We start from the raw sequence: 15,189 nt of genomic DNA, 5'->3' as shown, positions 1-15,189 counted from the left end.
ATGTAGTGTTTATACACGTGGTTTCTGTCGTACCGTTGAGTATTGCACTTCGTTCTATGTCGGTGTAGTTATTATGTAGTGTTTGTACACGTGGTTCATGTCATGCTCTTGGTTTCTGTGTTTCGTGCTATATTGGTGTAGTTATTATGTAGTGTTTGTACACGTGGTTCATGTCATGCTCTTGGTTACTGTGTTTCGTGCTATATTGGTATAGGTATTATGTAGTGTTTGTACACGTGGTTCATGTCATGCTCTTGGTTACTGTGTTTCGTGCTATATTGGTGTAGTTATTATGTAGTGTTTATACACGTGGTTCATGTCATGCCTCTTGGTTACTGTGTTTCATGCTGTATTCGTGTAGTTATTATGTAGTGTTTGTACACGTGGTTCATGTCATGCTCTTGGTTACTGTGTTTCATGCTATATTGGTATAGTTATTATGTAGTGTTTGTACACGTGGTTCATGTCATGCTCTTGGTTACAATGTTTCATGCTATATTGGTGTAGTTATTATGTAATGTTTGTACACGTGGTTCATGTCATGCTCTTGGTTACAATGTTTCATGCTATATTGGTATAGTTATTATGTAGTGTTTGTACACGTGGTTCATGTCATGCTCTTGGTTACTGTGTTTCGTGCTCTACTGGTATAGTTATTATGTAGTGTTTGTATACGTGGTTCATGTCATGCTCTTGGTTACAATGTTTCATGCTATATTGGTGTAGTTATTATGTAATGTTTGTACACGTGGTTCATGTCATGCTCTTGGTTACAATGTTTCATGCTATATTGGTATAGTTATTATGTAGTGTTTGTACACGTGGTTCATGTCATGCTCTTGGTTACTGTGTTTCATGCGATATTGGTATAGTTATTATGTAGTGTTTGTACACGTGGTTCATGTCATGCTCTTGGTTACTGTGTTTCATGCTATATTGGTGTAGTTATTATGTAGTGTTTGTACACGTGGTTCATGTCATGCTCTTGGTTACAATGTTTCATGCTATATTGGTGTAGGTATTATGTAGTGTTCGTACACGTGGTTCATGTCATGCTCTTGGTTACTGTGTTTCATGCTATTTTGGTATAGTTATTATGTAGTGTTTATACACGTGGTTTCTGTCATACCGTTGATTATTGCACTTCGTTCTATATTGGTGTAGTTATTATGTAGTGTTTGTACACGTGGTTCATGTCATGCTCTTGGTTACTGTGTTTCGTGCTATATTGGTATAGTTATTATGTAGTGTTTATACACGTGGTTTCTGTCGTACCGTTGAGTATTGCACTTCGTTCTATGTCGGTGTAGTTATTATGTAGTGTTTGTACACGTGGTTCATGTCATGCTCTTGGTTACTGTGTTTCGTGCTATATTGGTGTAGTTATTATGTAGTGTTTGTACACGTGGTTCATGTCATGCTCTTGGTTACTGTGTTTCATGCTATATTGGTACAGTTGTAATTGTCATGTGTTTCTACACTGGAAATTTGTGAGAATAAATTAAATCTGTTCAGATTAAAGATAAAACTTGTCAAGTTCTCTTTATGGAATGAACGTTATTTCTACAGATTGAAGAATACCTTTTCCGTATCTTCTGTTTGAAGAATAAACGTAATATTTAGTAGATTGGAAGAATACAATTAACTTATTACTTCGATCATTATATTTTTATGTGAGAATATGTGCAATTAATGTTACATATAGAAAAGTATGCACCTAATTGACACCTACGTATTGTATACAACTAATTGACACACTACGTATTCTCTTGTATGCACCTAATTGACACACTACGTATTCTCTTGTATGCACCTAATTGACACAAGACGTGTTTTCTCTTGTATACAACTAATTGACGCACTACGTATTCTCTTGTATACAACTAATTAACACACTACGTATTATCTTGTATGCACCTGATTGACACACTACGTATTGTATACAACTAATTGACACACTACGTATTCTCTTGTATGCACCTAATTGACACACTACGTATTCCCTTGTATACAACTAATTGACCCACTACGTATTCTTTTATTCCGTGATGATTAGAAAACCTACTTGTAGAAAGAAAAAAAAAAATATATATATATATACGTAAAAATGACTGGTTTCGGTTGAGAAAATTTTATGTAGTGGAGCGAACAACTTTTGGACAAAGAAAGAAAGAGGTAACTGACCGATAGCTGACCACATGTTTGAAGGTGGTTGTGTAATTGAGTTTATAAATGTAGAGGGTGTGCTTAGATGTTTAATTATATTTATTAATATAGGTATAAAGGTGTTCCTTTGTATTGGTTTATTTTGGGCTTGAGTTGTTGTACAAGTAAGGCTTCTTTAATTTTGTTTATGTTTGTTTATTTATATACTTCAAATATTAAATATCAATTAGATGGATATAAAAGAATACCTAGTGTGTTAATTAGTTGATTATCAAAAAGAATACGCAGTGTGTCAATTAGTTAGACACAAAAGAATACTAACTGACACACCACGTATTCTTTTGTGATAATGAAAGTGAGATCAAATTTTTTCTTACGTTTGGTGTGTATTGTCAAACTTTGATAATTCTTGATTGGTAAAATTAACATGTTTTAGAACTCATTTTGATGTCTAAATTTCGAGTTCAGCATTTCAGTGAGACCATAACCTAAAATATACAGGTTTTAACCAGTATTGTCATGTGTGTGCGCAATTCTAAAACTTAGGTACAAGCTGCGAGTTTTGATACTGTGTACTGTTAACGACATGCAGTGGTTTCCATGGAGGCTTGAGTCGAATTTTGTTATCTCACAGTTTGCTTGTTGACTCTCGTTTTTTCCATATTTATTATAATCTGATGTAAAAAAAAAACAAAGTGTCTATCAGGAAAGATACTTCAAATTGTAGTACTATATGTTAATGTTTCTGTAGGATGTCGTTTTTACACTAATCAAACTTAACAATGTGGTACTATATATGTAAAAACGGCTCGCTTGGGTTGAGAAATTTTTTTTACGTAGAAACCTGTAAACCTGAAGACGACCGAAGAAGGTCGAAACGTTGTTCACTCCTCTACGTAAAAAATTTTCTCAACCTAAACGAGCTGTTTTTACATATATATTTTTCTACAAATGGGTTTTCTCGACATCACTAATGTAGCACTATATACTATTGTTTCTGTAGGATCTAGTACTTACACTAACCAAACGTCAGAGTGTACCACTATGTTAGTTTCTGTAGGATATCGTGCTTACACTAACCAAACGTCAGAGTGTACCACAATGTTAGTTTTTGTAGGATATCGTGCTTACACTAACCAAACGTCAGAGTGTAATACTATGTTAGTTTCTGTAGGATATCGTGCTTACACTAACCAAACGTCAGAGTGTACCACTATGTTAGTTTCTGTAGGATATCGTGCTTACACTAACCAAACGTCAGAGTGTACCACAATGTTAGTTTTTGTAGGATATCGTGCTTACACTAACCAAACGTCAGAGTGTAATACTATGTTAGTTTCTGTAGGATATCGTGCTTACACTAACCAAACGTCAGAGTGTAATACTATGTTAGTTTCTGTAGGATATCGTGCTTACACTAACCAAACGTCAGAGTGTAATACTATGTTAGTTTCTGTAGGATATCGTGCTTACACTAACCAAACGTCAGAGTGTACCACTATGTTAGTTTCTGTAGGATATCGTGCTTACACTAACCAAACGTCAGAGTGTACCACAATGTTAGTTTTTGTAGGATATCGTGCTTACACTAACCAAACGTCAGAGTGTAATACTATGTTAGTTTCTGTAGGATATCGTGCTTACACTAACCAAACGTCAGAGTGTAATACTATGTTAGTTTCTGTAGGATATCGTGCTTACACTAACCAAACGTCAGAGTGTAATACTATGTTAGTTTCTGTAGGATCTAGTACTTACACTAACCAAACGTCAGAGTGTACCACTATGTTAGTTTTTGTAGGATATCGTGCTTACACTAACCAAACGTCAGAGTGTAATACTATGTTAGTTTCTGTAGGATCTAGTACTTACACTAACCAAACGTGAGAGTGTAATACTATGTTAGTTTTTGTAGGATATCGTGCTTACACTAACCAAACGTCAGAGTGTACTACTATGTTATTGTTTCTGTAGGATCTAGTACTTATACTAACCAAACGTGAGAGTGTACTACTATGTTATTGTTTCTGTAGGATCTAGTACTTACACTAACCAAACGTCAGAGTGTACTGCTGTATGTTATTGTTTCTGTAGGATCTAGTACTTATACTAACCAAACGTCAAAGTGTACTACTATATGTTATTGTTTCTGTAGGATCTAGTACTTATACTAACCAAACGTCAGAGTGTACTACTGTATGTTATTGTTTCTGTAGGATCTAGTACTTACACTAACCAAACGTCAGAGTGTACTACTGTATGTTATTGTTTCTGTAGGATCTAGTACTTACACTAACCAAACGTCAGAGTGTACTACTATGTTAGTTTCTGTAGGATCTAGTACTTACAGTAACCAAACGTCAGAGTGTACTACTATGTTAGTTTCTGTAGGATCTAGTACTTACGCTAACCAAACGTCAGAGTGTAATACTGTTAGTTTCTGTAGGATCTAGTACTTACGCTAACCAAACGTCAGAGTGTAATACTATGTGGTATTGTTTCTATAGGATGTAGTATTTACACTAATCAAATTCCCAATGTTTAATTATGTGGAGATAGAAATGTTGTTAGGGATGAAGTAAAATGTCGTAAAGTTTGTGAACTATTCCTAGATGAATTTATATAATAAAATATAACTTCTACTGCATCAGATGATCATATTTTTAAATTATGAAGCCTGTTATTGTTTTGTATTGTTTTTATAATATTTTAACTGTTATCAACTTCTACTTTTCTGGTAGTATTGAGGTCAACCAATCAACCCGTTTTGTTGTGTGTCGTACACTTAGAAATGTAAACAGTAGTAAACCCGTTCTCTCTGTTAGTTTGGAATGAAAACGTATGAACAGTAGTAACAAACATGTGGTTTTCCTGGTAGTCTTGAAGTGAAACTTTTGAAGAATAACAACAAACCCCTGTTATTTCTTAGTCTTGAAGTGAAACTTGTGAAAAGTAATAACAAACCTGTTTTGTCTTGTAGTTTTGAAGTCAAATCTGTGAACAATAATAACAAACCTGCTTTGTCTTGTAGTCTTATCTGTGAACAGTAACAACAAACCCCTGCTTTGTCTTGTAGTCTTATCTGTGAACAGTAACAACAAACCCCTGTTTTTTCTTGTAGTCTTATCTGTGAACAGTAACAACAAACCCCTGCTTTGTCTTGTAGTCTTATCTGTGAACAGTAACAACAAACCCCTGCTTTGTCTTGTAGTTTTATCTGTGAACAGTAACAACAAACCCCTGCTTTGTCTTGTAGTCTTATCTGTGAACAGTAACAACAAACCCCTGCTTTGTCTTGTAGTCTTATCTGTGAACAGTAATAATAAACCCCTGCTTTGTCTTGTAGTCTTATCTGTGAACAGTAACAACAAACCCCTGCTTTGTCTTGTAGTCTTATCTGTGAACAGTAACAACAAACCCCTGCTTTGTCTTGTAGTCTTATCTGTGAACAGTAATAATAAATCCCTGCTTTGTCTTGTAGTCTTATCTGTGAACAGTAACAATAAACCCTGCTTTGTCTTGTAGTCTTATCTGTGAACAGTAACAACAAACCCCTGCTTTGTCTTGTAGTCTTATCTGTGAACAGTAACAACAAACCCCTGCTTTGTCTTGCAGTCTTATCTGTGAACAATAATAATAAACCCCTGCTTTGTCTTGTAGTCTTATCTGTGAACAGTAACAACAAACCCTGCTTTGTCTTGTAGTCTTATCTGTGAACAGTAAAACAAACCCCTGCTTTGTCTTGTAGTCTTATCTGTGAACAGTAACAACAAACCCTGCTTTGTCTTGTAGTCTTATCTGTGAACAGTAACAACAAACCCCTGCTTTGTCTTGTAGTCTTATCTGTGAACAGTAACAACAAACCCCTGCTTTGTCTTGCAGTCTTATCTGTGAACAATAATAATAAACCCCTGCTTTGTCTTGTAGTCTTATCTGTGAACAGTAACAACAAACCCCTGCTTTGTCTTGTAGTCTTATCTGTGAACAGTAAAAACAAACCCCTGCTTTGTCTTGTAGTCTTGAAATGAAACGTGTGAACAATAATAATAAACCATGTTTTACCAGGTAGTTTTAAAGTCAAACTCGTAAGCAATAATAACAAACTTCTATTTCCCTTGGTAGTTTAGTGGTCAATCTTGTTAAGTGACAAGTGTGAGTAAAAAACATAAATAGTAAACAGTGTAATCAGAATACAGTTGTTAAAAGTAACTTCCTTATTACAGAGCTAATTTAGTACAGTATTTAAGATAGAGCTTGTAGAAAATGATATATTCAGGTTTCCATTGCAACAGGTTAGAGATCTGTATAAAACTGTGTGTGCTACATCCATAGTGGAACCGGTTTTAACACTTATTTTTCTCAGTATAATGTTGGTTCTGATAACCACTAGCAATGAACAAGTAACTTAGCAGAAATCGTGACAATCTATATACTGTTCCGTTAGTTTATTTGTTGACTCCACAATGTTTCTAACTGCCACAAGGAAGTGATTTCTGTGTGGTTGTATGAACGCGACAGTGGAAGTTTCGTGTATTCCTTAGGTTGAACATCACGTGGTACCGTTATGGACTCAGTGGTTGTTCCATAGTGTTTTACACTTCAGGGTTGTAGTGGTAGTTACATTTCTTTCGTAATGATGGTTCGAACTTCGAGTAAGTATGTATCTTAGAAACGATTTAAAACCTTTTATTACAGAATATCTAAACGTTATTAGTATTACTACCGGTACTTTGTTCTCTCTCTCTCTCTCGTCACTTAGCTTCCAATACAACTTTATTTTTGATGACGGACTTAATAATTTGCAAACAATGTTCAGTTCATTTTTTTGGTTGGTCTTGGTAGCAGTAAACGTAAACAATGTTTTCTTTATATGCAAAAACGGCTCGTTTGGGTTGAGAAAATATTTTACATAGAAGAGCGAACAACGTTTCGACCTTCTTCGGTCACAACAGGTTTGTGAACCTGACGATGACCGAAGAAGGTCGAAACGTTGTTCGCTCTTCTATGTAAAATATTTTCTCAACCCAAACGAGCCATTTTTGCATATAAATTTCTCAACAAGTGGGTTTCTCGACATCACTGATTAATGTTTTCTTTAAAACTACAAGTTTTTATTACAATGGGTAGTAACGCCCCTAAGCCAAGTGTTGTTTCGTTAAGACTCTAATCACCTCTAACATTTGTTTTATTCATATATTTTTAAATTACTGTTTTCTTCTGTCTGAACAACCATGTTACATATATTTGTTGTCTTCTGTACTTAACGTTGTTCTACTTACAGGTGGTGGTTGCACTGTGAGCATGTAGGTGTCACTAGTTAAGATAAACCTAACTTGAATATACAGGTCGATAACCTCGTTTGTAATGGTAAATGTAATTCGTGCAAGTCAAAACGCAGTTTATTACATAACAACTATGATATTTCTGTACTAGTATTTAAAACTGAATAAAACAAGGTTGGGGTAAAGTGATAATATGTCTTAAATACTTTTTATTAAAAACAAAACAGGTTGTGGTAAAGTGGTAATATGTCTTAACTACTTTTTATTAGTAACAAAACTGAATAAAACATGTGGTAATGTCTTAAATACTTTTTATTAAAAACAAAATGAATAAAACAGCTTGTGGTAAAGTGGTAATGTGTCTTAAATACTTTTTATTAAAAACAAAATGAATAAAACAGCTTGTGGTAAAGTGGTAATGTGTCTTAAATACTTTTTATTAAAAACAAAACTGAATAAAACAGCTTGTGGTAAAGTGGTAATGTGTCTTAAATACTTTTTATTAAAAACAAAATGAATAAAACAGCTTGTGGTAAAGTGGTAATGTGTCTTAAATACTTTTTATTAAAAACAAAACTGAATAAAACGTGTTGTGGTAAAGTGGTAATGTGTCTTAAATACTTTTTATTAAAAACAAAACTGAATAAAACGTGTTGTGGTAAAGTGGTAATGTGTCTTAAATACTTTTTATTAAAAACAAAATGAATAAAACGTGTTGTGGTAAAGTGGTAATGTGTCTTAAATACTTTTTATTAAAAACAAAATGAATAAAACAGCTTGTGGTAAAGTGGTAATGTGTCTTAAATACTTTTTATTAAAAACAAAACTGAATAAAACATGTTGTGGTAAAGTGGTAATATGTCTTAACTACTTTTTATTAGTAACAAAACTGAATAAAACATGTTGTGGTAATGTCTTAAATACTTTTTATTAAAAACAAAATGAATAAAACAGCTTGTGGTAAAGTGGTAATGTGTCTTAAATACTTTTTATTAAAAACAAAATGAATAAAACAGCTTGTGGTAAAGTGGTAATGTGTCTTAAATACTTTTTATTAAAAACAAAACTGAATAAAACGTGTTGTGGTAAAGTGGTAATGTGTCTTAAATACTTTTTATTAAAAACAAAATGAATAAAACAGGTTGTGGTAAAGTGGTAATATGTCTTAAATACTTTTTATTAAAAACAAAACTGAATAAAACAGCTTGTGGTAAAGTGGTAATGTGTCTTAAATACTTTTTATTAAAAACAAAATGAATAAAACAGCTTGTGGTAATGTGTCTTAAATACTTTTTATTAAAAACAAAACTGAATAAAACAGCTTGTGGTAAAGTGGTAATGTGTCTTAAATACTTTTTTATTAAAACAAAATGAATAAAACAGCTTGTGGTAAAGTGGTAATGTGTCTTAAATACTTTTATTATTAAAAAACAAAACTGAATAAAACGTGTTGTGGTAAAGTGGTAATGTGTCTTAAATACTTTTTATTAAAAACAAAACTGAATAAAACAGCTTGTGGTAAAGTGGTAATGTGTCTTAAATACTTTTTATTAAAAACAAAACTGAATAAAACGTGTTGTGGTAAAGTGGTAATATGTCTTAAATACTTTTTATTAAAAACAAAACTGAATAAAACAGCTTGTGGTAAAGTGGTAATGTGTCTTAAATACTTTTTATTAAAAACAAAATGAATAAAACGTGTTGTGGTAAAGTGGTAATGTGTCTTAAATACTTTTTATTAAAAACAAAATGAATAAAACAGGTTGTGGTAAAGTGGTAATGTGTCTTAAATACTTTTTATTAAAAACAAAACTGAATAAAACAGCTTGTGGTAAAGTGGTAATGTGTCTTAAATACTTTTTATTAAAAACAAAACTGAATAAAACGTGTTGTGGTAAAGTGGTAATATGTCTTAAATGTTTTACTTTGAAAGCAAAACTAGATAAAACAAGGTTGTGATAAAGTGGTAATATGTCTTAAATGTTTTACTTTGAAAACAAAAGTGGATAAAATAAGGTTGTGATAAAGTGGTAATATTTCCTAATGTGTAAGTAACAGTTTTGATATATTTGAGTTAGAAAAAGTAAAATTTATTTGATGGCTCTGTCTTTACTTATGTACTCGCACGTAGGAAGTATTTCAAACTAGTTTAATTTAAAATAGTTTGGGGTTTATTGTAATAGTTTTCTTTGTTTTATAGGCAACATAAAAAACAATACTCCTCCTGTTAACACAAAGACAGGGGTAAGTTGTGGTTTATACAGTGTTTGTTTTTGTTAACTAATATAAATAAAACTTATCATGGATTCCATATTGGAGAACACCTTTAGAATGTTGTAGATAGTGCATTACAGTGTATTTTATTTCAAATCTATCTGATAAAACATGTCTTGATAGTCATTTAAAACTAATACTCATTTGTTGGTACATTCTGTCAGTGTTTTGAGCAAGATAAAATATTCATAATAGAAAACAACTATGATTACTTACATGTGTATTATGTTCTTTATACACAGCCAGCACTGACAGATTTAATAATTTAATGTATTTATGTATTCTGAATCCAAAAGTTAGATTTTCTATAGATCCAGATATTACTCTGCCTGTATATATCAGTGTTACATTAAAGTTCAGTATGTTATGACTCACTCTGTCATTACATATTGCATGACACTGTGCAGGTCAAGTAATATATAACCTTTGTACTTCCAGCTAGTAAAGCCTCCATCTGAGCCAAAGATGGTTGTTGCTCTTTATCCATTCCAGGCCATAGAAGAAGGTGACATATCTCTTGAAAAGGTTAGTAATTAACAAAAAACATCCCTATTAATAGTCAGTTGTTGTACTAGGTTTGTTATAAAAAGTAAGACCATAGAAGAAGGTGACATATGTGTTGGAAATGTTAGTAGTTAATAATAAACACTGTGTTAATAGTTAGTTGTTGTACTAGGCTTGTTGTGATATTTGTATATTTACCTTCCTAGTACAGTGCCAGTTGGACAAATACTGATATTGTTCTTGAAAGTAACATACCTTACAGATGGTTTGTATTTAAAATTTAATTATAGGGGGAAGAATATGAAGTTATTGATGATTCCAGAGAGCATTGGTGGCAAGTGAAAGACAAGTTTGGGTGAGATATTTGTCATCTTTATTCTTTTTGTGTGGGTTCATTTTCTGGGATCAACCTTGTAACCTTTTTATGTTTGTAATAGTTTTATTCTGTTACTTTTAACCTAGTAAGCACATGTTCACAAAATTTGGCAGATTATTGGTAAAAATTACAAGGATTTCATATGCAAAATATGTGAGTTTTTTTTATTAAGTTTTAAGGTTTGTTGAGAAATGGTTTCTCATGCACTTTATGTTTGCATGTTGCCTATCTAACTTGCAATGTAGCTTTCATTTTAAGCTCAAAATATTTTTATGCATTAAAAATTTATCAGATTTCTTATGCAAAATCTTTATAATGCCTAGATAATTTTATCAAATATATCTTAAGTTAAACTCTACATTTTGTTATTTCTACTAACAAATCTGTATAAGATCAGTCACTTTGACCTATCTTGTAACCAAAGTATAGAATTACAAAATTAATATATATAAATTATGCCTTTTTCAGTCTTGAGTGACAAGAGATTATAATAGAAAAACATAAATGTTTGAACTATATAGCTTAAGTTTTGTAACATTATACATTTATATATAGTTACTATTTTTATAATATTGACCTTTTACTCATGCCTGGCTAACAGTGAAGAAGTTACAATGACACGGTACACATGTACTCATGACCATTTCCATTAATATAAAACTGAGCTTTAGTTTTTGCAAAGTGTTCCTGTTTTGGCTTTTGTGTTGCACTAGTATTTGGTCAAATACAGTCATATTTGAATTATTATGCATTATATATGTACACAGATTATTATTGTTTACAAACAATTTTTCAAAGTTATTTTTAAAACATAGAATAGTAAATAAAGAATTACACAATTATCTCTTCTAGTAATGACCTTTGTACTTGTTTTTGCTTGTCTTAATTTGCTAAGCCTCGTGAAATTTGTACATGGAGGATATGAAACAAAATAATATTTTATAGGTTTTATATATGATAAAAAGAGTGGATGTTATTAAAGCGTCTGGGAAAATCATTAAGGGGACATCCTGAGCTTTCGATTAGTTATTCACATGTCGTATATAGAAGTAAATGTATATAAGGGCCCATTTACAAATATTGAAAGAGATGAGGAGGGAGCCACTGTCTGATTAAAAGAGATGAGCAGGGAGCCACTGTGTCTGATTGAAAGAGATGAGCAGTGAGCCACTGTGTCTGATTCACAAAATACAGTAATAGCTCAGCAGATAGAAAGGATAAAAGGTTTTTATTTTACATTCTAGATTTTCAATATGGGTAATTCATACAAAATTATAGACTTTGTATTTTGACATTACAAACATCGAATTTGAACCAGTGCTATATTCAACATACCACATAACACAAAAATAGATGTTTAGGTGTGTTTGTTTCACATTTACTTTTAAGTTAAAAAAACAAGTATAATATAAACATTTGGATTATAATCCACATTTTGATACCAAACATAGAGCTAAATCCATAAAATAGTAGTTCAATAAAAATTTGAATGCAAGTGTACAAATGAGATGACATGGTCTTTGACTCTATGAGTTGTTTCAAAAGGGTTAAACTGGTAAGTTATACCCCTCAATGTTCTACTAATTTTAGTGAATCTGTTAATTAAATTAACCTGATGTTTTACTGCAATTAGTGGAACAAAATTTAATATTCATTATGGAGTTCGTCAAGGCTCATTTATTGGCCATCTGTTATTTATGTTAATGATTTAATATCTGTATATTAATGATATGACTTGTTAGAAGCAGATTCTCTTGCAAAGTGGTACAAAATAGTGAGTGGTGAATTTCTTCCTGTCACCACTTGACTTAAGTTTTAAATTGTATGTGAATATTTAAAGAGAACAATTGAATGTCAATTTGAAACTGAATGAATATGCTTCATTCATGGTTTATGCAGTTAGGATTCTTGGAGTTATTATTCAGAACAGACAAATGGAATAAACAAATAGAAATAACTTCCAAAACACTTGCTATGATAGCATATAGTATGACATAGTATTAAGGAAACATTTCCACATCAAGCACTTTATAAAATTTATCACACCTTTTGTTCGAGTCAAGTGATTAATTGTACTGATGTATCGGGTACAAATTTTGTGCATCAAGACCAATCTGGTTATTACACAAAAAGAGTCTTAAGGCTAATGGTTAGTTTTCTGTAAAGACTATCTGTGACCAGCAAATTTAATAAACATGGAGTTTTAATAGCTCACCAAGCTTGTCTTTACTCATTCATTTGTATTGCAAAGGATATTATAATACTTAATCCTGATTAGAACTGAAGAAAGCTTTCTTTTGAAGAAGAACAAACCTACGTGTCCACAAAAAAACAAAACAAAAACAAACACGTCCACAGAAAAAAACAAACTTACATGTCCACAAAGTAATTCCGTTTGGAGTTCGATGTACTATTATTATCATTCGGCTTCCATTATTATAAAAATAATTCCATTAGATGTTTAGTTAACTGTAAGTACCAATTATTTTCAAATAAAAATGTCCAATTATGTATATTCCAGTTACTCTCTGTAGGGTTTAACACACGAATTATTATTGTGTGTAGTTATTTATTTCTAGTTATTTATCCATAATGACAGTAATTTGTTTAATCAATAAAATAAAATAATAATCTCATGTGAATACGTGTTAATCATATGATGATTACAAGAAGCTTTCAAGGTATTAAAAATTGGATAATATATCTGTATTAATGTGTGCCATATTTCTTAGACAAATAGGTTTTATTCCCAGTAATTATGTGGAAGAAAAGGCCTCAGTTGGACTCAGACAGTTTGAGTAAGTACATTTTTAAATAATTAAAAAATTATGTTAAATTTTTGTGGTAAAATACTTTAATAGTGAATTTATTTCATGTAACTACTGTATGTTATTGTTTCTGTAGGATCTAGTACTTACACTAACCAAACGTGAGAGTGTACTACTGTATGTTATTGTTTCTGTAGGATCTAGTACTTACACTAACCAAACTTCAAAGTGTACTACTGTATGTTATTGTTTCTGTAGGATGGTTAATAAGGGCTGACACATTTAGATGATGGTTAATAAGGGCTGACACATTTAGATGATGCTTAATAAAGGCTGACACATTTAGATGATGCTTAATAAAGGCTGACACATTTAGATGATGCTTAATAAAGGCTGACACATTTAGATGATGCTTAATAAAGGCTGACACATTTAGATGATGGTTAATAAGGGCTGGCGCATTTAGATGATGCTTAATAAAGGCTGACACATTTAGGTGATGGTTAATAAAGGCTGACACATTTAGGTGATGGTTAATAAAGGCTGGCACATTTAGATGATGGTTAATAAGGGCTGACACATTTAGATGATGCTTAATAAAGACTGACACATTTAGATGATGGTTAATAAAGGCTGACACATTTAGATGATGGTTAATAAGGGCTGACACATTTAGATGATGCTTAATAAAGGCTGACACATTTAGATGATGCTTAATAAAGGCTGACACATTTAGATGATGGTTAATAAGGGCTGGCATTTAGATGATGCTTAATAAAGGCTGACACATTTAGGTGATGGTTAATAAAGGCTGACACATTTAGGTGATGGTTAATAAAGGCTGGCACATTTAGATGATGGTTAATAAGGGCTGACACATTTAGATGATGCTTAATAAAGACTGACACATTTAGATGATGGTTAATAAAGGCTGACACATTTAGATGATGGTTAATAAAGGCTGACACATTTAGATGATGGTTAATAAAGGCTGGCGCATTTAGATGATTAATAAAGGCTGACACATTTTGATGATGGTTAATAAAGGCTGACACATAATAATAATGGTTAATAAGGACTGGCGCATTTAGATGATGGTTAATAAGGGCTGACACATTTAGATGATGCTTAATAAAGGCTGACACATTTAGATGATGCTTAATAAAGGCTGACACATTTAGATGATGCTTAATAAAGGCTGAAACATTATAATGATGGTTAATAAAGGCTGACACATAATAATAATGGTTTATAAGGGCTGGCGCATTTAGATGATGGTTAATAAAGGCTGGCACATTTAGATGATGGTTAATAAGGGCTGGCACATTTAGATGATGGTTAATAAGGGCTGACGCATTTAGATGATGGTTAATAAAGGCTGACGCATTTAGATGATGGTTAATAAAGGCTGACGCATTTTGATGATGATTAATAAAGGCTGACACATTTTGATGATGGTTAATAAGGACTGGCGCATTTAGATGTTTAATAAAGGCTGACGCATTTAGATGATGGTTAATAAAGGCTGACGCATTTAGATGATGGTTAATAAAGGCTGACGCATTTAGATGATGCTTAATAAAGGCTGACGCATTTAGATGATGCTTAATAAAGGCTGAAACATTATAATGATGGTTAAAAAAGGCTGACACATAATAATGGTTAATAAGGGCTGAAACATTATGATTGTGATGGTTAATAAGAACTGACATAACAATGGTTACTAATAACTTACATTATAACAACGGTTTATAAGAACTGACATTATAACAACGGTTTATAAGAACTGACATTATAACAACGGTTAATAACAAAAGAC

General features: G+C 32.0%; 1 protein-coding gene across 1 annotated transcript in view; it reads left to right on the top strand.

The window, feature by feature from the left end:
- The window catches only part of Btk (tyrosine-protein kinase Btk29A), a gene marked incomplete at its 5' end in the record, with an annotated part of 72,899 nt that overhangs the window by 37,727 nt on the left and 19,983 nt on the right, over positions 1-15,189 (top strand). The window contains 4 exon segments of the mRNA XM_076463227.1: positions 9,649-9,692; positions 10,161-10,247; positions 10,517-10,581; positions 13,335-13,400. Coding sequence (XP_076319342.1) covers positions 9,649-9,692; positions 10,161-10,247; positions 10,517-10,581; positions 13,335-13,400 — 262 coding nt within the window.

Source organism: Tachypleus tridentatus, chromosome 10 (assembly GCF_004210375.1).
Source record: "Tachypleus tridentatus isolate NWPU-2018 chromosome 10, ASM421037v1, whole genome shotgun sequence".
Lineage (NCBI taxonomy): Eukaryota > Metazoa > Arthropoda > Merostomata > Xiphosura > Limulidae > Tachypleus > Tachypleus tridentatus.
Note: the sequence above shows the minus strand (reverse complement) of the source record. Positions and strands in the feature narration are given on the sequence as shown.